General features: G+C 52.6%; 11 protein-coding genes across 11 annotated transcripts; 8 read left to right on the forward strand and 3 right to left on the reverse strand.

Annotated features, from left to right (window-relative positions):
• The first annotated feature begins 181 nt into the window (after positions 1-181).
• On the forward strand, positions 182-1,210 carry BU26DRAFT_252618 (uncharacterized protein). Its single transcript, XM_033821158.1, has 2 exons — positions 182-237; positions 319-1,210. The coding sequence occupies exon 2, from the start codon at positions 516-518 to the stop codon at positions 948-950; it is 435 nt and encodes a 144-aa protein (XP_033687186.1). The 5' UTR covers positions 182-237; positions 319-515; the 3' UTR covers positions 951-1,210.
• Positions 783-1,406, forward strand: BU26DRAFT_252488 (uncharacterized protein). The gene has a single exon (XM_033821155.1). The coding sequence runs from the start codon at positions 1,024-1,026 to the stop codon at positions 1,339-1,341; it is 318 nt and encodes a 105-aa protein (XP_033687187.1). The 5' UTR covers positions 783-1,023; the 3' UTR covers positions 1,342-1,406.
• A 721-nt stretch (positions 1,407-2,127) lies between these two features.
• Positions 2,128-5,482, reverse strand: BU26DRAFT_252440 (cell division control protein Cdc48). Its single transcript, XM_033821154.1, has 6 exons — positions 5,031-5,482; positions 4,944-4,971; positions 4,837-4,892; positions 4,525-4,774; positions 2,980-4,471; positions 2,128-2,924 (listed from the first exon to the last, which is right to left on the reverse strand). The coding sequence occupies exons 1-6, from the start codon at positions 5,078-5,080 to the stop codon at positions 2,338-2,340; spliced, it is 2,463 nt and encodes an 820-aa protein (XP_033687188.1). The 5' UTR covers positions 5,081-5,482; the 3' UTR covers positions 2,128-2,337.
• On the forward strand, positions 5,483-6,590 carry BU26DRAFT_252439 (uncharacterized protein). Its single transcript, XM_033821153.1, has one exon. It carries the CDS (start codon positions 5,886-5,888, stop codon positions 6,453-6,455), a length of 570 nt encoding a protein of 189 aa, XP_033687189.1. The 5' UTR covers positions 5,483-5,885; the 3' UTR covers positions 6,456-6,590.
• Positions 6,591-6,725: 135 nt separating this feature from the next.
• BU26DRAFT_422215 (C4-dicarboxylate transporter/malic acid transport protein) lies at positions 6,726-7,920 on the reverse strand (the record flags this gene model as incomplete). The annotated part of the gene is made up of 3 exons (XM_033823448.1): positions 6,726-6,878; positions 6,927-7,506; positions 7,556-7,920. 3 exons carry the CDS (start codon positions 7,918-7,920, stop codon positions 6,726-6,728), a joined length of 1,098 nt encoding a protein of 365 aa, XP_033687190.1.
• Positions 7,921-9,205: 1,285 nt separating this feature from the next.
• BU26DRAFT_252628 (uncharacterized protein) lies at positions 9,206-11,653 on the forward strand. The gene is made up of 3 exons (XM_033821159.1): positions 9,206-9,887; positions 9,940-10,803; positions 10,863-11,653. The coding sequence occupies exons 1-3, from the start codon at positions 9,293-9,295 to the stop codon at positions 11,519-11,521; spliced, it is 2,118 nt and encodes a 705-aa protein (XP_033687191.1). The 5' UTR covers positions 9,206-9,292; the 3' UTR covers positions 11,522-11,653.
• A 256-nt stretch (positions 11,654-11,909) lies between these two features.
• Positions 11,910-12,617, forward strand: BU26DRAFT_421026 (uncharacterized protein; the record flags this gene model as incomplete). Its single annotated transcript, XM_033823387.1, has 3 exons — positions 11,910-12,131; positions 12,184-12,258; positions 12,309-12,617. Coding segments are annotated over 3 exons (606 nt in total), but the record flags the coding sequence as incomplete, so codon positions are not given.
• Positions 12,618-13,261: 644 nt separating this feature from the next.
• Positions 13,262-15,241, forward strand: BU26DRAFT_590584 (cytochrome P450 alkane hydroxylase; the record flags this gene model as incomplete). Its single annotated transcript, XM_033834773.1, has 7 exons — positions 13,262-13,363; positions 13,398-13,593; positions 13,648-13,698; positions 13,752-14,358; positions 14,410-14,543; positions 14,599-14,886; positions 14,949-15,241. 7 exons carry the CDS (start codon positions 13,262-13,264, stop codon positions 15,113-15,115), a joined length of 1,545 nt encoding a protein of 514 aa, XP_033687193.1. The 3' UTR covers positions 15,116-15,241.
• Positions 15,242-15,278: 37 nt separating this feature from the next.
• BU26DRAFT_561948 (ribonuclease-like protein p/mrp subunit) lies at positions 15,279-16,403 on the reverse strand (the record flags this gene model as incomplete). Its single annotated transcript, XM_033832974.1, has 5 exons — positions 15,279-15,518; positions 15,579-15,902; positions 15,955-16,023; positions 16,072-16,303; positions 16,348-16,403. The coding sequence occupies 5 exons, from the start codon at positions 16,401-16,403 to the stop codon at positions 15,279-15,281; spliced, it is 921 nt and encodes a 306-aa protein (XP_033687194.1).
• A 1,236-nt stretch (positions 16,404-17,639) lies between these two features.
• Positions 17,640-18,976, forward strand: BU26DRAFT_561949 (HET-domain-containing protein; the record flags this gene model as incomplete). The annotated part of the gene is made up of 2 exons (XM_033832975.1): positions 17,640-18,395; positions 18,470-18,976. The coding sequence occupies 2 exons, from the start codon at positions 17,640-17,642 to the stop codon at positions 18,974-18,976; spliced, it is 1,263 nt and encodes a 420-aa protein (XP_033687195.1).
• A 348-nt stretch (positions 18,977-19,324) lies between these two features.
• Positions 19,325-21,175, forward strand: BU26DRAFT_502704 (uncharacterized protein; the record flags this gene model as incomplete). The annotated part of the gene is made up of 3 exons (XM_033826652.1): positions 19,325-19,582; positions 19,744-19,791; positions 19,838-21,175. The coding sequence occupies 3 exons, from the start codon at positions 19,325-19,327 to the stop codon at positions 21,173-21,175; spliced, it is 1,644 nt and encodes a 547-aa protein (XP_033687196.1).
• Positions 21,176-21,960: the final 785 nt, after the last annotated feature.

Raw genomic sequence — 21,960 nt, forward strand, 5'->3', positions numbered from 1 at the left:
GAGTGAAAGGCCGAGAGGGGCGGCTTATAGGCCGCAGGGTGGGTGCAGGACGGCACTGCTCGCTTCCGCGACAAAAATACGGGCGCAGTGCAGTCTCGGTGAAGCAGAGTTGTGAGGGTGAAGACGGGCGCGGCCCTGGAGGCGCACATTCATCAACCTTTCGGCGGCTGCAGCGACGCAGTGGCCACTCCACTGGCCAGGCAGGAGCGGGTGTGGCCCGAGCTCCCAATAACAAAAGTATTGCTCCAATTCCCACGCGCACAGTCTTTGTCACACGGCCACAAGCGGCGCATCCAGCGCGCTGCTCACTGTATACAGCCTTCGCTCCGACCACTGCAGAGCGCGCTTCCCTTTGGTGCTGCACTACTCGGCGGTGGAGACGCACCTTCAGCCGGAAGGGGCAATCTTGGAAGAATACCCTCGACCGCGCTGGCCCACCCGGCGAGCTGCGAACCACGAACATCACTACTGACCACTGTGACCGATCGACAGCCCGCCCGCATCCGCTCCACCAAATGTCCAGCTCGAAGCCCATCAGCATGACCAGCACGCAGGCCCACAACACGCTGCCCGACGAGCTCCGCAATGCCCTCTACTCGCAGCTGCTCTCCGGCAACGGCATCCGCAACATCGAAGGCAACCTGACGCACGAAATGCAGGCCACCGGCTTCATGGCCAACCTCAAGGGCTACATCACCCACCTCTACCGCTCTGGCCAATGCACCACCCACTCCGAAGCGATGACACTGGTAACAGAGAAAATCAGGCACGATACGCAGGCGAAGAAGAGCAACGGCGTCACGAACGGGGTCAATGGGATCAACGGGCACAGCAAGGAGAACGACGAGTATGACCTCAGCCTGCCCGACCGCGTCATCAGGGAGGGTGTCAAGACCGTGAGGATGGAGCTGAACGAAGTCTGCGATATCACGTATCCAGACGACAAGTGATTTAACAGTTCAGTGCCGGAGTCCAACCCTGCTAACGCCGCTTAGCCGCTCCAGCAGAGCAAAGGGTGAAGATATGGCAGGGGAACGTGCGGGGGCAGGGCCTTACATCACCCCTTACAGTCCCGATGGTAGCTTCGAGCCGGAATCGACGCCAACCCAGGGACCAGTAAAGCCTCGCGGAACTAGCTTGGCATCTACTGCTCTTGTTCAAGCCGCCCAATCCCCCTCGTCCGCCGCCGCCAGAGCATCGCATATTTCAAGCTCAACAACTACCGCGACCACCACTCCACCCAACAGTCGGTCCCACGACAGCACCGCCCACCACACCAGGACCGAAAGCGACGTCCTTGTTCACGATCACCCAGAGCAGAGGCTAACGACGCAGGCCTAGGAGTCCTAACGGCGCGCCTAGCAAGCCAACCAAACTTCAACAGCCCCCTACCAGCAACCCATACGAACGCGGAGGAGCAGTAAGAAGGACACGCGGGCGGAAACAAGGCTGAAGACCCACAGGCTGCGATTAGCCCAACCAGCTCCGATCCCCAGCCTTCCCATGGGGATCTTCGTACGCGGTAGAAAGGGACACACAAACGGCGCTAATTTTAGCGCAGAGGAAACTCGGATACAAGAACCGGGGAGCCGGAATTTGGAATTTGGAATCGATCATGGGGGCGTCACGGAGCGGGGCATTCCTCAGTGGGGGTTGCCATGTTGGAGTTGCACTGCAGCGCATGCTTTGACGTTGCCGGGCGGCAAAGCATGTCAGAAATAGCATCAAGTAGAGTAGCCACCAACACTTTGCCAAGCCAGCGTACGCGCGCTTCCATATACTCACTTGCTTGATTATCACCATTGTTTTCCGTTTCCGTATGCTAATAATGTCTTTCCAAGCTACCTTATCCAGCGGGCAGGCTCGGCGGTCTCCGTTCCTTCTTTCTCGCCAAGGCAGGGACAACACGATATGCATGTGCGCCTTGAAAGCTCCAAAGTATCAATCTGTGCAGTTCCTCCAGGACGATAAAACTATAAGAGGGTAGATTCTGGAGGTACTTGGCGGCTCAGGTATGGATCGCCACCCATTTCACAGAGCTCACGCGATTCTCAGTCAATTTTCTAAACAATCTCATTCCATCCATGCTATAGAAGCGGTAAGTAGCCTACGCGCATGCCATGCAGGTGTCCATCTACCGAGGTTTCCGCCACCAACCCATCGGCAAGCGCCCACATCATCCATCCTTCGCGTACGTTGCCATAGCAATGGAAATCCATCGACTCCATCTATCGAGAGTAGAATTACCGTGACATGCGAGGAGATGATTGGAAGACAGAGCGCCAAACTAGCCGTGACCCGCGTGAAGCCATGATGAACTCAGAAAAACCAAGCCTTTTAGTTGTACAGGTCCTCGTCCTCACCCGCGTTGCCGAACGTGTTCTGCTGCTCGTTGGCAGCATCCTGGGCGTCAGGGAACCGGAAGAAGCTTGAGCCACCAGAGTTCTTCATGCTCTGCGCGAAGGCCTCGTATCGACGAATCTCGACGTCGGTGACGGATCGTCGGGCGGAGCGCATGGCCTCCTCGAAGTGCGCCTTGGTGAGTTCAGGGACGGGGTCCTCGCCCTCACCCTCGTCCATGTCGGTGTCCTCACCAGCAGCCTCGCGAGCCTTCTGGCGCTCAATCTCGGTAGAGATGGACTGCTTGATAGCAAGCTTGACGGCACGCTGGGTGACGAAGCCGAGATCGGCACCGGAGAAGCCGTGGGTGTTGGCCGCAATGTACTCCACATCGACATCCGGAGCGACAGGGGTCTTGCGGAGCTGCGCCTTCAGGATGCCGACACGAGATGCCTGGTCGGGCAGAGGAACGTAGACAAGAGTGTCGAGACGTCCAGGGCGGCAGAGAGCGTTATCGAGCTGTTCGGGGCGGTTGGTAGCACCGATAACGAAAACGTTCTTCTTCGAAGTCATACCGTCCATTTCTAAATGATGTCAGCATATCGGCTGCAAAGGCGTTACATTCCGTTGTTTACTTACCAGTCAGAAGCTGATTGACGACACGGTCGGAGGCACCGCCAGCATCGCCAACAGAGCCGCCACGTGACTTGGCGATGGAGTCCAGCTCGTCAAGGAATACGACACAGGGCGCCGCAGCTCGGGCCTTGTCGAAGATGTCGCGGATGTTGCTCTCAGACTCTCCGAACCACATAGAGAGGAGTTCAGGGCCCTTAACGGAGATGAAGTTGGCCGCACACTCGTTGGCGACAGCTTTCGCAAGCAATGTCTTACCAGTACCAGGCGGTCCATAGAAGAGCACACCTCGGGACGGGGACATGCCGAACTTAAGGAACTTGTCGGGGTGGTCGACAGGATACTGGACGCTCTCGATGAGCTCGCGCTTGACATCCTCGAGACCACCAATATCCTCCCAGCGGACGTTCGGTACCTCCACGACGGCAACCTCGCGCAGAGCAGAGGGGTTGGAGACACCAAGGGCGAAGCGGAAGTTCTCCATGGTGACGCCGAGCGAATCCAGGACCTCAGCGTCGATCGTGTCCTCATCAAGATCAATGAGGTCCATCTTCTCACGAATCTGCTGCATGGCAGCCTCGGAGCAGAGGGAGGCCAAATCCGAACCGACGTAACCGTGAGTCTCGGCGGCAATTGTCTGGAGATCGACATCATCGCCGAGCTTCATGTTCTTGGTGTGGATCTGGAGGATCTCCAGCCGGCCGGTTGGGTCGGGAATACCGATATCGACTTCGCGGTCGAAACGTCCGAAGCGGCGCAAGGCAGGGTCGATGGAGTTCGGTCGGTTGGTGGCGGCCATAACCACGACGTTTGACCGAGCCTTCATGCCGTCCATGAGGGTGAGCAGCTGCGAGACGACTCGACGCTCAACCTCGCCATTCGTCTTCTCGCGCTTGGGCGCGATAGAGTCGATCTCGTCGATGAAGATGATGGCCGGGGAGTTCTTCTCAGCCTCTTCGAAGGCTTTTCGCAAATTCGACTCTGATTCACCAGCCATCTTGGACATGATCTCGGGGCCGTTGATCAGGAAGAAGAAGGCACCGGTCTCGTTGGCGACAGCACGCGCCATCAAAGTCTTACCGGTACCAGGTGGGCCATACATGAGGATACCGCGCGGGGGCTTGATACCGATGGACTTGAAGAGCTGAGGATGCCGAAGAGGCAACTCGACCAACTCACGAATCTGAGCCATCTGCTTGCGGCAGCCACCAATATCGTCATAACCGACTTCGTTGAGGTTGCCCTCCTCATCCTCACGCTGTATCGGCTCGCCTTCGCAGTGGATGACGGTGTCCTGAGCAACGATACCGAACTCCGGCGGATCGACCTCTACCACCTTGAACTCCACCTGTCGCATTCCGCCGCGGGCGGTGAATGTGTCGCCTTGCCGCACGGGCCGGTAGGCTTCTCGGAAGTATGGGGCGAGGAAAACGTCGAATAACGAGCCGGTGATACCCTCAACGGTATCCGCGATGGGGAGAACGGCGATACGCTTGGCCTGTCCAGTTGTCAGTATTTCCTGCAATTCTTGCTTCAAGTGCGGACACGTACATATTTGATATCCGGGCATGGGTGGATAGTGATAACGTCGCCGTGCTTGACCCGCAGGTTGTGGCGAACGACTCGGTTTATCCGCGCAGAGCCATCATCGAGATCGTCGTCTGCGAGAACGATGAGAACGGTGTCCTTTCGCTTCTTGCCCTTCACCAAAACTGTGTCGCCACGGAACAGCTGGAGCGTCTCCATGGTGTTGTTTGACAGGGCGATGATAGAGTTGTCATCGTTGACGGCATCGGTGACGCTGCGGCATCGGTCAGCAACTGTTTGTGCATTTCCATACCTTCCTGCTTCAGCTGAACTTACATTAGCGAGTTGGGCTTCTTTTTCTTCTTGAGGATAGCGGTCGCGGTCTCGTCGACCTGTGGCGGGTTAGTGAGAGTAATCTCCGAAATGCGTGAGGTGGTATCTACATCTTTGTGCTCAGCTCCAGACGGATCCCTGCCGGCACATTAGCAGTCGGCCTTTGAAGTAAAGTTGATGGTAGTGCGGTAACTTACTTTGAGAGATCCACCTTGTGCTTGTGGTGGTGCTCTGGTTCAGCCGACATTTCGGGCGTACGTGTGTTTACGGGAGTAGCGAGAGTGTGTCCTGTGTGCAAAAGGCGGTTGTCAGAAGCTGCAGCGGGGTTGTCTGGGGGCCGCGGTCGGGTGTGTGATGGGGGATGATGGAGGCAGCAGAGCAGAGGCGAGAAGGTTTAAGTAGAGCTGCGGTCTCCGGCGATGATGTTGGTGAAAGCTCCAGGTTACAGGCTTGGCAGTGCACGGGCCGCACCTTCCGCCGCCGCAACACCATCGAAACCTTTGGAAGCCGCTGGATCCCCTGCTCACCAATACGCAAACCCCGAAACGGCCTCTCGTGTTCACCACCGTGTCCCTTTCGCCGTTCGTTTTTGTCGCCTCCATGCATTTCTGCTAAATTGACCTATCAATAGTCCTCGTGCGACTCGGTGAAGCATCCACGTGAAACAAGCTGCCGGCTCGTCTGCCTGGCGCCTGCTATATCAGACTGTGCCTTCCGCCTCACCAAACGCCACCAATGGGGCGCCGCGTCAAACGTCAAGCCGTGAACAGGGCCTGTTCACAGTGCCTCCACAATGCATTCGCAAGGCATAGAAACGTGGATTGAAGATTCCCGTTGCCCTGTAACGGTTGGGCCCCAGCGTAAAGATGACCCAAGGTTGAGTGCGTGAAGCAAATGTCGGGAAAGAGCCTCCTCGGCAAACCCAGCATTCACGCACCATTATCCTTGTCATGCGCCTCCTTTCTTGCCCAATGTGGCCGCTCTAGGCTTCTCTTCCTTTATTCCCTGTACTTTTGCACCTATCTCTGCGTTCTGTATCGCCAACCGCCTAAATGACGGAGGATTCGAAGAAGAGAATTGACCCGGAAGACCTTCGTCTTTACGGCCTGGCTCTCAACAACCGATGGTCGACACGGCAGCTCTATCATCATGTGGCTCCCGAAGTCCCTATATTTGTCTACGGCTCACTGATGCTGCCGTGGGTTGTTGCCAAAGTTTTGGGCATTGTGGAAGGAACGAAGGGTGTTGAGGAGACCACAAAACGCATGACTCGTGCTACACTAAGGTGTCATTTTAGAGTGACGATTAAGCTCGAGAATACTCCAACAATCGTAAAGACGAAAAAGGAGGCGGCTGTGGATGGGATGCTCCTTGGTAGACTCGATCCACAAATGGCTTCCAAGATCGAGGAATACATTGGGCCGGGGGAGCATAGGAAACAGCTAGAAGAGGTTGAAGTGGAAACGGACAGCGGCGAAACTATCATCGTCTGTGCTTACATGTACGTATGGAAAGGGTCTACGGACGCTCTGATCCCGAAGAGCTGGACGCCGATGGATTATATGCGAAGCCGAGCCGGTCTTCCGGAAGAACAGGCCGTAGAGACAGCAGCGCTAGGGTAGCCTCACCGATGCAACAAATTCAGAACACGACGTGGGAAGCCGGGGGGATACTTCTAGGGGAAGCGTTCCTCCACGAGATTTCCATGCTCACTATGGACTTCTCTTCCGAATACCGCCGCAGAAGAGATATCGCAGCACAAGAACTGTTGTTGACACGAATGTCTCCGCCATATCGAACCAGCAGGCCGGCCATAGGAGTGGGTTCTCTCGTTTCGGTAAGGGTTTCCATCCGCTCGGCGATGTTCGAAGTATATAACCCAGGAGCAGTGGCTAAGCCTCTTGTCGTCCCTTTTCTGCCCCCCTCTGGCTCGCTCTTTCCAATTCTCGTAAGCACGGCGCTTCGATCATTCTCCCGCGAGCCATCTCCTTCACCGTACCGGCGGCTACGACAAACCAAAGTAGCATGACACAGCTTCCGAATACCTGTATGCTGTTAGCACGGGACATACTATGATCAGAAGGTAACCTCACCGTGCCCAAAATCCTGAAGAATGAGGACGGTAGCTCTTGCCCGAGGGTGATCGTCGCCATCGCAAAGACGCCGATTGGGAAAGTGAAGCCCCACCAGCCCATATTGAACGGAAATTTCTGGCGGCTCAGGATTGACGCCAAGGCGAAGAAGAGCCACACAAGCCCGAATCCCCACATTACGATCGCCACGCCGAAGCCCAAGACATACATGATCTCGCCAGCGGCTGGGTGCAATGTCTCCGTCTCAGGGAATATCTTCAACGCCACCTTTCCGAGTTCCATGATTCCATATCCTCCTTGGCCCATAGGTCCTAGCGGAAGGAAGACCGATACGATGACTTCGTGGGGTGGCAGTTTGTAAACGGCCAGTCTGTGGAAGTAGATCGCCATCACTACCAGAGCTAGCGGCACACCAGTTCCCCAGATCACATAGCTCGTTATGATCGTGATAAGAGCGTGTCGCGGATTGGGCAAGACGGATGCAACTACGGCCCCGGATGCTGCGGCAACAACAGAAGCTACAATAGGAAGGAGCCAAGCTGCGGTCATGGTGTCGTGGCGGTTCTTGTGTTTGGTCATCCTGCACAACGTTCAGCTTCCTCCCCCAAAGACTGTCACCCGAAACGTACATCTGAAATGGAAGCCCAAAACAACAGGCAACGCTAACGGCGGCATCGATCCACCACATACCCCAAGCAATATACGGACTCGCTCCTCCCCACCTGGGCACGCAAACAAGCGTGAACATGTTGATAATGGTAGCGAACCCCATCGGCAATGTGCCAAGGAAGAGCGACTGAACGGGGTGGTTGATCATCAACTTCCACGTCGCCGGATAAATGAGATATCGCAGAGCGGACACGATGAAGATGAGAGAGAACAGGATGACGTTCAAGATGAAGAAAACGATGCTGAGGACGTTGAGGGACCCGTGATGTCCGGGGTAAAGTGTAGAAAGGGAATGGAGGAGAATTGAGACTATGCCAGTACCCATAGTCACAGAAAACCAAGACGGCGTAAAGTTTTGTATAGCTCGCTTCCATCCTCCATGGCGGTCCCGAATCAGCCATTTCGGTAAAGGATGGGTATTTGAAGAAGCCATCTGTAGGGTTGCATTCGTTGTGCAAGTATTCGTGGGATGGAGCTCGCCGGTGCGAGAGCGAGTATGCGATCGGATTGGTCCGGGTGCGGTCATTTCGTTGTAGTAGCAATAGGAATGGTGAAGTTGTGAAACGTGAGGGTACTAGTTGAGTCAATGGGTTATGGTCGAATTTTAAAAGACTACGCTCTCGGTCGATCGCACGACGAGCCGACTAAGAGAGTCATCAGAGACTTGGACTATGCGTTCGATCTTGCCCAAGTCTGGCTATGGGCACAAGCTTAGGGTACGATTACACATCCCGCGGCGCCTGGCCGCGCAGCGGGGAGAAAGCCGGGCTTTAAAAGCATCGGATGCGTATCTGATTTGCTCTGCTGATATGAGAGCTACAGCCACCTTTGGAACTATTGGGGAGAAACGGAATGAGGAACCATTAAAGAAAATCGCGTCACCTTGCCACGTGAAGGACCAGCCTAACTCCTTCCGTCGGCGCCGGGTCGGCCGAGCTTTTACCGACCCCCTTCCTTCGAACCTTGTGAGGTTTATACTAACACTTCCAACCACCATCAATTGAAGCACAAGAACTGTTTCTCAATGCCATTTCATCTATCAAGACTTGCGTTCCACAAGCACACGCACAAGCACTACTGATTGTTTGTCCTCCGTCCGCTATGGAAGTAAGAACCTTGATGAATCTCCATTCCGAATCCTGCTATTGGGGACTCTCTCAAAATCTTCTCAGCTAACGTTGCCATTACCATTGTAAGATCGGTCCTATGTCGAGTCGATGAACATGAGCGGAAGTTCTCCGGGAGTACTGAGGCGTACTGAGGCGAACTACACTGGCGACGCATTGGCAGCTAGAGTGGCTTTGACTGAGCCTGGCTTCTCTTTCCTTAAAAACAATACATCAGTCGACCTGCTATGCAGCACTACCATCAGCCAGCTCGCTTCGATGCTCATGGATAGCCTCTGCCAAGTCCCCAAAAGAACTGCCCAGATTCGGCAATCTCGCTTACCGCAACACTCGGTTCGCATGGATCCCGATTCGTCGCCTGCGGTCGACGCTATGCTTTTATGTGCTGAAGACTAAATCTTTCGGGATGGCTCCATGGCTTCGCAGTTCAGCTTCCTTGGCGACAAAACTGTAAAAAGGGCCACAGCGACGATGAGGTTTTGCAACCAGCGGCTACATAGCGTACTTACCTACAAACTCCGAGATCGCGAGCGAACTACCCAAGAGAGGGAACCTGACCACTGAGTGTTGATGCATAATCTTGGAATCAGGAGGAAGCCGGTCCTCTCATCGAGGCCAGCTTCATCGTTCCTTGGCCAAGACGGAGATGACCAACTTCTGCTGGGCCCTGAGGGAAATCCCGGTACCCCAAACGATGCGTCTGGAGTCGAAAGTATTGAGATGCAAGGCATACATTCCAGCACGGCCTCCAGGATGCATATAACTTCTTCGGCGCCACCTTACTTTTCGGTGAACCAGGAGGACTCCGAGTCGACTTTCAATGCTCAGCATGTCCAGGACCCTGGATACGGCATTCTGGCTGCGCAATCATCTACCCCAATTACTGGTCAGGCTGCTCTGAAATCCCTCGGTATAGCCACGGTTTCCCCGGTCGCAGCTGCAGCTGGAAAGAGGACATGGAAACCATGGACGCTGAAAATCTGGTTTCCTATGAGCTTGTTCATTATCATTCTGATCTTGCTTGCGCTGAATATTCATTTTGGGCGTCTAGCGCTTCGACCACATCCGGACTACGATGGAAAACCAACAGGATTCTTATCGGAGGATGACGAAGACCTAGTGGATCTCTCGGGCCATGCTTACCGAATAACTTTCTGTTACATCTGTGAGTGATCAATATCCCATACATCCTTTTCTCTGACTGATTCATTCGCTAGACTTGCCCAATCTTCTTTCGACCTTCCTCCTTAGCAACTTGATACAAATCCTAGACATCGAGGTCAAACGCATCGATCCATTCCGCCTTCTTTCTCGACAAGAGGGAGCTACGGCTCAAGAGACATTCTGCGCTGAACATCTCACCAAAAACATGTTCTCCGTGCTATGGAGTACCATACGAAGCCGCAATATCCCAGTCATGGTTTCTCATACACTCTACATGCTATGCTCCGTCGTTCTACCTTTACTCAGTGCGGCGTACTTCGAAATCATTCCTGTGGAGACGGCTCCTGAAAAATGGACTAACGTTCCAGGCGCGGCTTTTATCTGGGCTCCCCGTGTTAGCGTCCTCATCTGTGTCAGCCTTGTATTCGTTCTTATGCTCACTTGCTTGGGGTACCTCATATGGTATCTCCATATCCTCGACACGGCTCTGGAATGTTCCCCTTATTCCATGCTAGGACTCGCAAGGTTATCTCAGCTGGAAGATTTTCGAATTAACTGGCAGCGAGTCCCTCAGCAAGCTACACGAGAGGAGTTGTACCAGTCATTTGGCTCTCAGAGATACGCACTACGCCGCTTCTCTGACAGTAGCCCGCTGTTCTGTGTCTTACCGGACGGGCAGCTGGCGAAGACCCCGCAATACCCAACCAAGATTCGGACATATACTACTGGCGCACCGTACTGGAAGGAAGGCAAACCGTTGGTGTTCAATATGCCGGTTTTTGTTATTTTCGCTGCTCTCGCTGTCGTCTGGAAATTTATCAGCGATCAGTTTGACGGTTTATCGCTCTCTAACCAACGTCTTATTAATTCCATAGCCGGGTCGTTGATTAGGATGTTTCTGGACTATTTTGACAGAGGTGCGCACACCACGTATCCCAATGTACTCTCGTTGCATGTCATGCTGATTATCTCCTAGAACACCGGCTACTCGAGCCCCTACGCCTTAGCGGCTTATACAAAACATCAAGCACCCAGAACACCCTAGAGATCAACAAGCGCTCTCCCCAGAAGCGCTTCCTTGCCGATCCTTCCACCGATTTCTCGAACCCAACGCCCATCTGGTCCGCCTTCAAATTCCTACGCACAAAACGCTACCATTTAGCAGCTTCCTCTCTTTACCCTCTTCTAGCCGATCTCTACGTTCTCCTCGTCACAACAACGGCAGCTCGCTACAGCCGCGAGAGTAATGACACCGAGCAGGTCCTTACGGAAATGCTCGATGCGACTACAGAAACTCGCTCACGCTACAACATCTTCTTCATCATCTTCGTTGGTGTCTTCGCGGTTTTTGAGGTGGCCAAGAGCTATAGCCCTGTTAGGATGAGGGTGCCTAGGCATCCGTGTTCTTTAGCGGCGAAAATCTCGTATATTTGCTCGAGCGAGACTCTGCTGAGAGATGCGGCAGGGGAACAGAGACTGAAGGATGAGAGTGGAAGGTTGTTAAAGTACGGCCCAGGTTGGTTTGTTTCAGCCAATGGCAAATGCGAGGTGAGGTATGATGCGGCACAGAATGCGGTGGCAGTGTATCACGGCTCGTACCCTGTCCCCCAAGCAGGAATTCCGAGGCAGGTATAAAGGAATTTTGGATTGTCGAGACATGTTCTTGAAGAATAGTGGAGTGAGTTCTAGGCTGAATTCACCAGATCCGGCGGATACCTGCGGCTACCCGAACACGACCTGTGAACAGGCTTCCTGCAGCGTTTCGCCCAGCCGACCGTTGGCTTCGCCCACAACAGGATCCAGCTCTTTTAACTATCCCGCCAGCGGTGCGTATCCTTGCAGAGCATCTTGAGGCGTCAAGATCCCCCAAGCAAGTGATCGTTCTAAAGCACGATCAGAATGACGGCGTAAGAATCTCTGTAGTTGACATAAGCTTACGCTGACCGCAAATAGCTGGTGCTCTCGCTGCGATCGGCGGTTTAGCAAGGAGCATGCCTTGCGTCAACATCTGCGCGACTCCCTGCGTCACAACGAATGTCCCGTGTGCGACTTCGATGGCGAGACCTGGGACGAGCTATTGGATCATTGCCGCGAAGAGGGCTGCCGTACCGTCTGTCGAGGCTGCGATGGTGGTCATGGCTCCCATTGGGAATCGGAATGCGACGCATACTGGGAGCACCTCGACGAGCATAACGTCTGCACTCAGTGCGAGCGACATTTCAGCACCCCGGACAATCTTACCCATGTACCACATCCATTGCACTCCTTTGAGGAGCTGGTAAGCTAATGAGCGCCAGCATCGACTAACTCACTGCGCTGCCACCTATGAATGCCTTGGCTGCGACCGCAAGTTCAAGACATACGGCGGCATGGTACGTATCTGACAAATCCCCGCGTCGAGACAACCGCTGAGTCTATCAAGATCATTCATCTCGAATACGGCACCTGCGACTCCGGCGTCGACCATCTTGATCTCAACGCGACCGCTGCGGAGTGTCGGATGTGGTCCCACTTCATCGACGAAGACTATCGCGAGGATATGCTCGACAGCAACGATCTCCAAGATATCTATTCCGACAAGGTCTACCCTTACAAGTGCCCGACCTGCGACGCCGCTATGCCCAAACTCTCGAGCCTATTCCAGCATGTGGAGTCTCCTGCTTGCGGGCAGACCCTGAATGAGGGTGCTATTGGGAGGCTGCGACGCTTCCTGTACAGTCGGTACGGATAAAGGGACATGCACTGAGGCTGCAAACTGGAGATTACCGGAGTCAGCGCTGATGTCGGTTGTTTGAGGTAGAGATCAGTTATGCCGCCTATGAGTAAAGTGTAGGGGAAAGCTGGTGGGTGTGATTTTCGGGTGCATATGGTGATGGGATGGCTCACCTCTTCCTAAGGGATGTCTGGAATTTTATTCCAAATACCAAACTACAGACTACAAGGAGTTGCATACACTACTCATACACCACTTAAAAATAAGGCGTTCTGCAGCGCATGTACTACGGTTCTGTTGCCCTCTAATTTAGAATTAACTCTCTAATATAGAATAGCGCGCCTCTTTTTATCATACTATAACCTTTAATGTAGTATGATAGACTTAGTCGTCATAATTATTCGGATTCCTCGGCCAAATTCGCCATTTGCCCAGGTGGATACTTGATAGGAAGCAAGCTGGAGCGGCAGCTATGTAGCTAGAATCGAATTGACGACAGCATATGTCTGGGGATGTTGCTGCGCCGCCGCCACACGAAATGTTGCCACAACAATAGGCATGGTCGCACGGCCCCCCCCCCCCCCCCATAGTGGGGCCGGTGACACTCCCACGAAAAACATCCCCAATTACCCCCCACCCTGCTTTGTTGTTGCCTTAGAACGATGGTACCAGGCTATCTTCTTTCGGCTCTCCTAGTCGCCATTGTAGTGATACTCTGCAGTCGATACAGGGATCGGCAGCGCGAACTACGGGCAAGAACACTGGTATATCTCTATACCATCTGCTGAAACCGTGCAGGAAAACAAGGCTATCGCAGAACACCATGGCTGCCTTCCGGCTCCAAGGCTTCGGAATCAAAGACCCTGGGGAGTTGACCGTCTCGAACAAATCTTCAGAGCAGATGCCGAGTCACGACTCATGGGATTGTTCTTGTTCCATTTCCGTCAGACGGGTAGCACTCTGGAACAGAAGTTCCTTGGAACCAAAGCCTATGGTTCGTGATTGCCAGACACACCTGCAGTTTATCGAGCAGCGCTGACTTTACCAGGCACGATAGAACCAGCCAACCTCGAAGCCATTTGCTCTGCCAATTTCAAAGGTTTGGCTGCCACAGTGCGATTATGGCGCTTCCATGAACTGAGTCCTGAGTAGATTTTGGAATGGGTCTGCGCAGAGCGATCACTTTCCCCATGTTTGGCGATGGCATCTTCACACAAGAAGGTGCCGCCTGGAAACATTCGAGGGACATGTTGCGACCACAGCTTCAGCACAAGCAATACCAGGATTTGGAACTCTTTGAACAAGCGGTTGACGACTTGATTAGTATCATCGAGAAGAAAGATGGCGTTATCGATCTTCAACCCTTGTTTTTTCGTCTGACGCTCGACACCGCGACTGCGTTTCTCTTCGGAGAATCAGTACGAAGCCTGATTACTCCAGAGGCTGTTAGCGAGCAAACATTTGCAACCGCGTTCAACACCGCCCAGCAGTGGGTTACAAAGCGATACCGGTTTCTCGATCTCTACTGGCTGGTGAATGGCAGAGAGTTCCGGCAAGCTTGCAGCGACGTACAGAAATTTGCGGACCATCTTATCGATCGCAATCTCTCACCCGACCGCGCTCGGAATGATAAAGGACGATACGTTTTCCTCGATACCATTGCACAAAGCTGCTCCGACCGATCTGCATTGAGAGGTCAGATCATCAACCTGCTTGCTGCAGGAAGAGACACGACTGCATGTCTCCTTTCGTGGACCTTGTGAGTCTTGTCGCAGTGAAAGCATGGTTTTCTCTCTAACATAGCTAACAGCTTTTTGCTTGTCCGTCACCCGCGGGTTCTAGAGAAATTAAGGCAAGAAATCGCATCTGTATGTGACGCTGAGTCCAGCTTGTCACGGACCGTCCTACGAAAGATGCATTACCTGCAAAATGTGCTCAACGAGAGTATGTAATCCTCTGGTTCCCTTTTGAAACGATATCAGCTAATTGATTAATCTAGCCCTTCGACTCTACCCTTCCCTCCCTGTGAACACTCGCACAGCAGTGAAAACGACTGTTCTTCCCACAGGCGGCGGTCCCGATCGAAAATCTCCTGTTTTAATACCCAAAGGAAGCGCTTTAGCGTTCAGTGTCTACTCTATGCACAGACGACCCGATCTATATGGTATGGACGCCGAGCTATTCCGTCCAGAAAGATGGGATGAGGAGTTGCCTATGCACAAGGATCCTACTAAGCACAAATGGGGCTATCTCCCGTTTCACGGTGGCCCTCGGGTCTGTCTTGGAAGTGAGTCTGCTCCCTATTCTCACTACTTTGTCATGCGCCGGTACTGACTTGCGCCTTTCTAGTGGATTTCGCCCTTACGGAAGCCGGATACACGGTCGCCCGACTCATTCAAAGATTCCCAACCATCAAACTACCCGAAGGCGAGACGTTCGAACTAGTTGGGGTCGAGAAACAAGTCATGACGCTGGTGATATCGATCAAAGACGGTTGTAAGGTTGATATCCGGTAGTGTATGGAATTGAGCACATGTTAGGAGATTGCCTACCAAGAGCATCTACCCAACGTATGAATAGGATCTTCTAAGGAAAATCGTATCGTTATACATGAATCGAGCTGAACACCTCGGTAAGAAAACGTCCATCCTTGTTTTCACCCGGCCACCGGTTCCTGAGTCAATTCACTAGTTCTGCTGCCTCATTCTGCCGTTTCGTCTTGAGCATTTCTGTCGCATGCAGCCACCGTGACGAGACCAAATCTGGAGCTTCCTTCGAATATCGAATCAACGCTGCGACAACGAGCCTATACCCAGGTGAGCTCCGACTCTCGAACTTCACCATGCCACTATGTCCGTACGGAAGTCCCGCTCTCTCGGTGTTATCAAGAATCGGCGCCGCTGAGTTCTCTTCCACAATCTGTAGAGGATCAGATTCACTCCAAAGCGCCACGAGTGGAAGTGTGCTATGTGTACATACATAGGCCAGAGTAGTCCCAAGATCCGTCTTCTGCTGCTCCCAGAAAAAATAGATCCGGAAATTCTTCATGAGCGGTACGAACATGTCTGTGATATTTTGTAGAATCTCCGAACCCTCCGCCAAGGCATCGACAAGCTGGCCTTGAGAGTCCACCACCTTGGACGGCGTCAGGGCGCTTATCATTCGGCGGCTCGTTGAGGCAAGGTTCGCTTTGCTGCTGCCATTGTGTGGAGTTCCCAAGAAGAGAATGCCGAAGGTGGATACGAATATGGAATGGAGATGTGCGACTAGTTTGCTTGTCCTACTAGCGGAGTATGCAAGAGCCTAAGAGTTGTGAGTTAGATGTCCTCATGCGTCGAAGAGCAGTCTTACGTACCCGTTTGACGATGATCCCTCCTAGTGAGTGGCAGATGAATATAATGGGCCGCTCTGCCGCATCTTCAAGCTGGCTCCAGTCGTCAGCATCTTGTAGTGTTTGGATTTATCGACCCACCTCACGATCAGCAACCAGTTCCGCCACCAGTGTCTGAGCATGCTGTAATATGCGATCCGAAGACGTTTTTCCCAGCAACGCAGTGACAGCAGCGTCGTAACCGAATGTTAGGATCCGAGATCGCTTTAGATGGGAAGGGAGCAGGTCGGCATCACCGAGCCAGAATCGATTTGTATCCTTAGTGGTCCACGTCTTGAGTCGATGGCCATTGAGCCCGTGAACAGCAACGATGCTTGCTTGGTTAACGCGATTGTATAGGTACGGGGACCGCCATACTCAACGACTGGGTCCTCTCCCCGATATAGCTCAGCAAGACCCGAGTTCTCCACCATCACTATCTCAATGCGTGGCGTTCAGGTACTACTTGAATGACGGATTTCCTAGCAAGGGGGCTCGACAGCAACTAACGAGAGTGAGTCTGTGAAAAATTCACAGAGACCGAGATGATCGACGGCAAAGCAATGTGACTAGGGCGGTGATGCGCGGGCGGAGTTCCTTTAGAAGATTGTGTAAGCGTCAAATTAGCCGCCAACAACGTTGAAATGTTTCACAGCGAGCAGAAAGTATGAGCTTGGCTATGTTCATGGCGTAGCACAGCCTGACACCAGAGGCTAAGGGTGCCATGTCATTGGGCTTTAATCTAAGTCTCATGAGAGCCGAGGCATCTTCAGGTGCAAACGATCTTCGGCATGCATGAATGAGATCTGAAGCGTGCTTCATCAGTTTGGGATCGTGAGAAGGCCACAGTGTCCGTTGATTCGGGCGCTGGATGTCCCGTTCCTCAAAATCGGACTCTGCAACCAGGACGAACCTGCCGGATAAACCACCCTAACCATCGCCATAATATGCCTCAGTTCAACTCCTGCTCATCGTCTCCTTCTTATTGCAGTTTTTCACTGCAGGTATCCTTCTCCATAGCGTACAAGGAGAGACTCTGATCGCCGATCTGTCGAGCAGGTTGCGCAAATTGAGGTGACATCGGTGTTACAACATTGGGAGCCACATGCTCAATATTTTCTACGTTTACCTGCGGTAACTCCTACATGAGGCAGTACGGACATCCTGTCGGCTGCACAGCCTTTATAAAGGTGTAACAGTCTGGTTGTCACCGTCGGCACTCATGCGTCATTTTACTGACCGAGCTGGTGCTGGGAGATAAACTCCCACTGCCTTTTCCTGCACCTCTCGAATACATTAGGTACCTATGCGAGTGCAATAGAGGTGGTCATTTGAGTAGCAGTAATGCTATGTCTTTATTGGTTGACATAGCCCCGCATGCACCGCCACCGCCACCATCACCATCACCATCACCATCGCGAACCGCAGCCTTAAGCATCAGAAGGCTGCTCCCTCTTCTCATTCCTCTTCCTCTCATTCCTGCCTTCACATTGCTACATGCTTCGCTGCCCTCGCGATTGAGTTACATGTCGCTATATGCATAGGGAGCCTGAGACGCACGCGTCGCCGGATTTGTAAGTTATAAAGCAACACGGACAGCCACTGGTATGTGACTGTTACACGCGCCAATCGCAATCCTAATTCTTATAGGTTGGAAGCCGTTCTAGGCAATGCCGTCCACTTACCGCCGGGTTCGTGCTTGGTTTGCGGGGCTTCGAAAGAAGAGGGTAGCACCACAGTCCTCTCCTTCAGGATCGAGCTCGAAAATCCGTGCTACCCCAAGTGGAACCGCCAACCAAGCAAGCCGCAGTTACTACGCGGAAGCCGAATTACCGGGACATAGTTCTCCACTCGTTTGTCGGCCGTCGAATGGTCTGCAGCTCGTGGAGCCATCTTCAAGCCGCTCTTCCGTCTTCTACGAACCTTTGCTGGATAAATACGCATTTCGCCTCTTGATCTTGCACCCTTCCGCCGACAGGAATGCGCCCATAGTCTGTTCTTTGGTCCATCGGAATCTAAGGGACCGGATCGACTACACAGCTCTCTCGTATGTGTGGGGCGATCCGAGTCCCGCACAACGCATACTAGTCAACGGCCATGAAGTCAAAGTTACACCCAATCTGCACGAAGCCTTGATTCATCTGCGAGGCGATTCGGCTGGCGTGCTATGGGTGGACGCTTTGTGTATCAATCAGAAAGACGTACTCGAACGCGGTCACCAGGTCGCACGCATGGGTGAGGTGTACTCTCAAGCCCATCATGTGGTTTCGTGGCTCGGTCCAGCATCGGAAGAATCGACCTCAATTGATGACCTGGAAGTCGATTCCCGCCCGTACTGGCAGCGAGCGTGGATTATTCAGGAATTTTTGATGGCGAGGTCTGTGGTTCTAATGTGCGGCGATTGGGTTTTTATGGAGGAAGACGAGGTACGTGGGTCGCGGTATACACTCTAGCATGGCTTAATCCGAGACATCTGCTAACTGTGCCTCCACCTTTGCAGTTCGGCAACTACGATCCCAACTTTGGTGGTCTCGAACTGGACGAACGCTTCCGGGGCTCAGACTTCTGGCGAAAGTCCACCTCAATTCAGTTGTGCCGGTTGCGGGAAGACGCGCTATCAGGAGGTCGAGGGAAAAGTGCAACAGTCACTTACCCTCTCGACAGGGTAGTCCGGCTGGGTGCAAATGCTATCGCTTCTGATCCGAGAGACTATGTCTATAGCCTGCTAGGATTGGTGGACAAAAACGAAATCCCAGGTCTAGAGCCCGACTATACGCTGTCGCCGTGCGAAGTCTTCTGTCGCACGCTCCGTATTCTATCAGATCAGAGCCACGCGGGCTCTCGCGAGTATCGAGAGGAGAAGATGAACGCAGCAAAGCATTACAGGACTTTTGGGAGGAAGCACGACAAATATGCAGAAGATAGAAAGAATTGCGATGGGAATGAGCGCTGCACCACTTCCTGGTTGCTAGAGAATTGGTCTGGGCTGGTTTCGCTCGAGCCGTGACAAGCTACGGAGCGACGCCGGAAAGTCTGGAATTTCAACTCTTGATTCAGCCACCAACCGGGTTCATTGGATACGCGCGTACTTTCTATTGGTCACCAGCTTTCGTCCTCTTGAGTTTCAGATACGAGCCAATCTGATGCACGCGCTTAACCCCGTCTACTACTCACCGGAAGGCAACACAGCAGACTCAGCCACATTTAGGCTTGGACAGATCCGGGGGTAATATTTATAGCAGAGCAGGGTCTGCAGCTGCTCACTTAGAACGAGACTCATTCCTCCTAAAGTAACCTGAAGACTCTCAGTTAACAACCTCCCACACCTTTGAGGTTTTTGGACTCTTCAGTCGATATGCAACACCTGTTCGGCGAAGCACCTTCAAATCGCTCAGCCTCGTGGCACCGTCCACCCGACTCTCGCGGCTCTTTCAACATACTCTCGTCGTGCGTTGTTACTCTTGGTCTTTGCATCTGGAGCGCTGTCCATTTGAACATCCCCAAACATGATCCCAGCCCAAAGCGCAGGAAGTGGAATCCTAAAGGCTGGATCAAGGCAAAACACCTGCACAAGGCTGTATGGTTGATTATAGGGTTACTAGCACCCGAAATGGTGAGTTCCGGACAGTGTTCTCTTATAAGTTATTCACGCCCCATCTTACGTTTTCTTTTGTTGCGCAACAAGCCTGAAGAACGAGTGGAAGACAGTGATTTTCTTTTTCTCATAATAACACGCTACCATACTTGAACAGATGCATATTAACTAAATTCCAGATTGCTTTTATAGCATGGGTACAACGACGTGAAGCTCATCGACTGACAGTATGTCAACGACAAATTATATCACAGCAAAAAAAAAGCCGTTCAGTTACCACCCAGAACGAGAGACGCCGAGTTAGGCTCACTTGGCGATACTTCTGGTTCCCCTACGCAAGAACATTCCCGACAACCGTGGACACATATCCATAGCTTCTTTGTACTCGAAGGTGGCTTTGCGATTGACACCTCAGAGCTTCCAGAACCAGAGAAGTATCTACCGGGCAACCGCGATCGGGTCACTCTGACGCCAGAAGGCGTTCGTTTCTTAATCGAAGTGGCCCCATCGTGGTTACCAGATATTTCAGAGGAGGATATCAAAGACAAGAGCAAAGCTGATGGCCTGACCAAGACCATCGTCTGCATCCAAGCTACATGGTTCATTGTGCAGTGTATCGTTCGGCTTACTACGACTGGGTCTTCCATCTCCTTACTAGAACTGAACACGTTCGCGCATGCCATTTGTGCGCTTCTTATCTATGGGCTCTGGTGGGACAAACCTTTCGACGTCGAGGAACCAATCCGGATTACGCATCCGGAGATACACGACCTGTGCGCTTATCTTTGTTTCTTTCAAGAATTTGATGGCGCTTGCGACGACAAGTTGGTGTCAATACCATACCGCGCAGACTTGATTAGAAAGGCTCAAAGTTATGCCCCTAATGTCGATGCATCGTCCTCAGAGGGAGTAAGTCGTGCCCTGCGCACCGGCTGTGTCCAGGAGCTATCCCGTCTAGGTCCAGTGTCGGAAGACAGAGCTCGATGGCTCACTTACATTCCCGGCGCGATGGCGCAGCCAAGAAAAGGGTTTCTTGCTCCTGGATACATGACAAGAGCTCGGGAACGATGGAACAGAGCTTGTCTCTGCACGCTTGCATTTAATGATTTGGAAGGAGCCGTAGCCCCACCTTGGTACGCTACTGTCAAAGATCGTCAAGGAAACTTTCCGGTCGATATCGGGCATGGGGCTCTCGAGGGCCCATTTCTCTTTGGATTCACCTTGGCTGGTCTTTTCTATGGAGGTCTTCACCTAGTCGCTTGGAATGCGCCATTCACGAGTCAGACTCAACGCTTGTTGTGGGAGGTCTCCGGTCTCGCAGTTGCTTCGTCCGGCCCCGCAATACTGATTGTCGCTGCGACCGATTCGGTACTACCCAAACTTCGCAAGATTCGCCGTAGGGCTAATATTTCGGTGACCTTGAAGACTTTCTTCGATAGGGTGGCTGACATTGCATTCAATGGGGCATTTATCGTCATCGTAGCAGGCGCTGCGTTGTATGTGCTGGCCAGGATTTACCTTGTGGTCGAAAGTTTCATCTCCTTTGCATACTTGCCAGAGTCGGCTTTCAACCAACCTCGATGGGTCGGGTACTTTCCTCATATTCAATAATGTACTTTCTCACTCATATCAACCAACACCTCAGCATTGAGCTTTGATTCTCGTCTGTCTTTTACGAAGCGTTCAAATGGCGGATCTGCTTGGTGATATCATATCCGGCAGTATGCAACTGCACAATGACTGTCAAACGTCTCTTAGCAATGGTATTTTTTCAGCGTATCACAAACATATATCAAATAGCTTAATGTCGTCAGCCCGTACTGGCTCCTAGATGCCCTCCCGATTGGAGCATTGTAGTAGAGATCAGTTCGGAGAAATTAAACGGAATCCTAAAAGGTACGTGACGATGTATTCATACGACCTCGATGTCTTCAGCTACATACCGCATTTTCATTCCTACTCCCTCTCGAATACACCGAACAAAACGAGATCCTAAGTCATCAAACCCATCATCGAAGCAAACCACAATTCATAATCTACAAAACAATACCCGAGCACGCCATCCTCAGGTTCAGCATTCAGCGCCATGACAGAAAGAAAGAAATCCGAGCCCAACCCGACACATTGCAGAATGGAAATCGTATTCTCGACTGCCCTTGGCAGCGCAGAGCCTCCGAACGTATCCTCCGCTACACGCACGTTTGCCAGGCGCCATGGAATCATAAAGACATGACATCATAAAAGAGAGAAAGAAAGAAAGAAAGATTGCAGAATGGAAATCGTATTCTCGACTGCCCTTGGCAGCGCAGAGCCTCCGAACGTATCCTCCGCTACACGCACGTTTGCCAGGCGCCATGGAATCATAAAGACATGACATCATAAAAGAGAGAAAGAAA

This window comes from Trematosphaeria pertusa, assembly GCF_010094035.1.
Source record: "Trematosphaeria pertusa strain CBS 122368 unplaced genomic scaffold BU26scaffold_4, whole genome shotgun sequence".
Taxonomy (NCBI): domain Eukaryota; kingdom Fungi; phylum Ascomycota; class Dothideomycetes; order Pleosporales; family Trematosphaeriaceae; genus Trematosphaeria; species Trematosphaeria pertusa.

What these genes read in the sequence shown, in the direction of transcription:
- BU26DRAFT_252618 (XM_033821158.1), top strand. Translation starts at nt 516, where the DNA reads ATGTCCAGCTCGAAGCCCATCAGCATGACCAGCACGCAGGCCCACAAC.
- BU26DRAFT_252488 (XM_033821155.1), top strand. Translation starts at nt 1,024, where the DNA reads ATGGCAGGGGAACGTGCGGGGGCAGGGCCTTACATCACCCCTTACAGT.
- BU26DRAFT_252440 (XM_033821154.1), bottom strand. Translation starts at nt 5,080, where the DNA reads ATGTCGGCTGAACCAGAGCACCACCACAAGCACAAGGTGGATCTCTCA. An exon ending in CTGGAGCTGAGCACAAAGAT is followed by an intron (nt 4,893 to 4,943) that starts GTAGATACCACC and finishes AACCCGCCACAG; the next exon opens with GTCGACGAGACCGCGACCGC. An exon ending in CGTCAATCAGCTTCTGACTG is followed by an intron (nt 2,925 to 2,979) that starts GTAAGTAAACAA and finishes GACATCATTTAG; the next exon opens with AAATGGACGGTATGACTTCG.
- BU26DRAFT_252439 (XM_033821153.1), top strand. Translation starts at nt 5,886, where the DNA reads ATGACGGAGGATTCGAAGAAGAGAATTGACCCGGAAGACCTTCGTCTT.
- BU26DRAFT_252628 (XM_033821159.1), top strand. Translation starts at nt 9,293, where the DNA reads ATGCATAATCTTGGAATCAGGAGGAAGCCGGTCCTCTCATCGAGGCCA. An exon ending in AATAACTTTCTGTTACATCT is followed by an intron (nt 9,888 to 9,939) that starts GTGAGTGATCAA and finishes TTCATTCGCTAG; the next exon opens with ACTTGCCCAATCTTCTTTCG. An exon ending in TCTGGACTATTTTGACAGAG is followed by an intron (nt 10,804 to 10,862) that starts GTGCGCACACCA and finishes ATTATCTCCTAG; the next exon opens with AACACCGGCTACTCGAGCCC.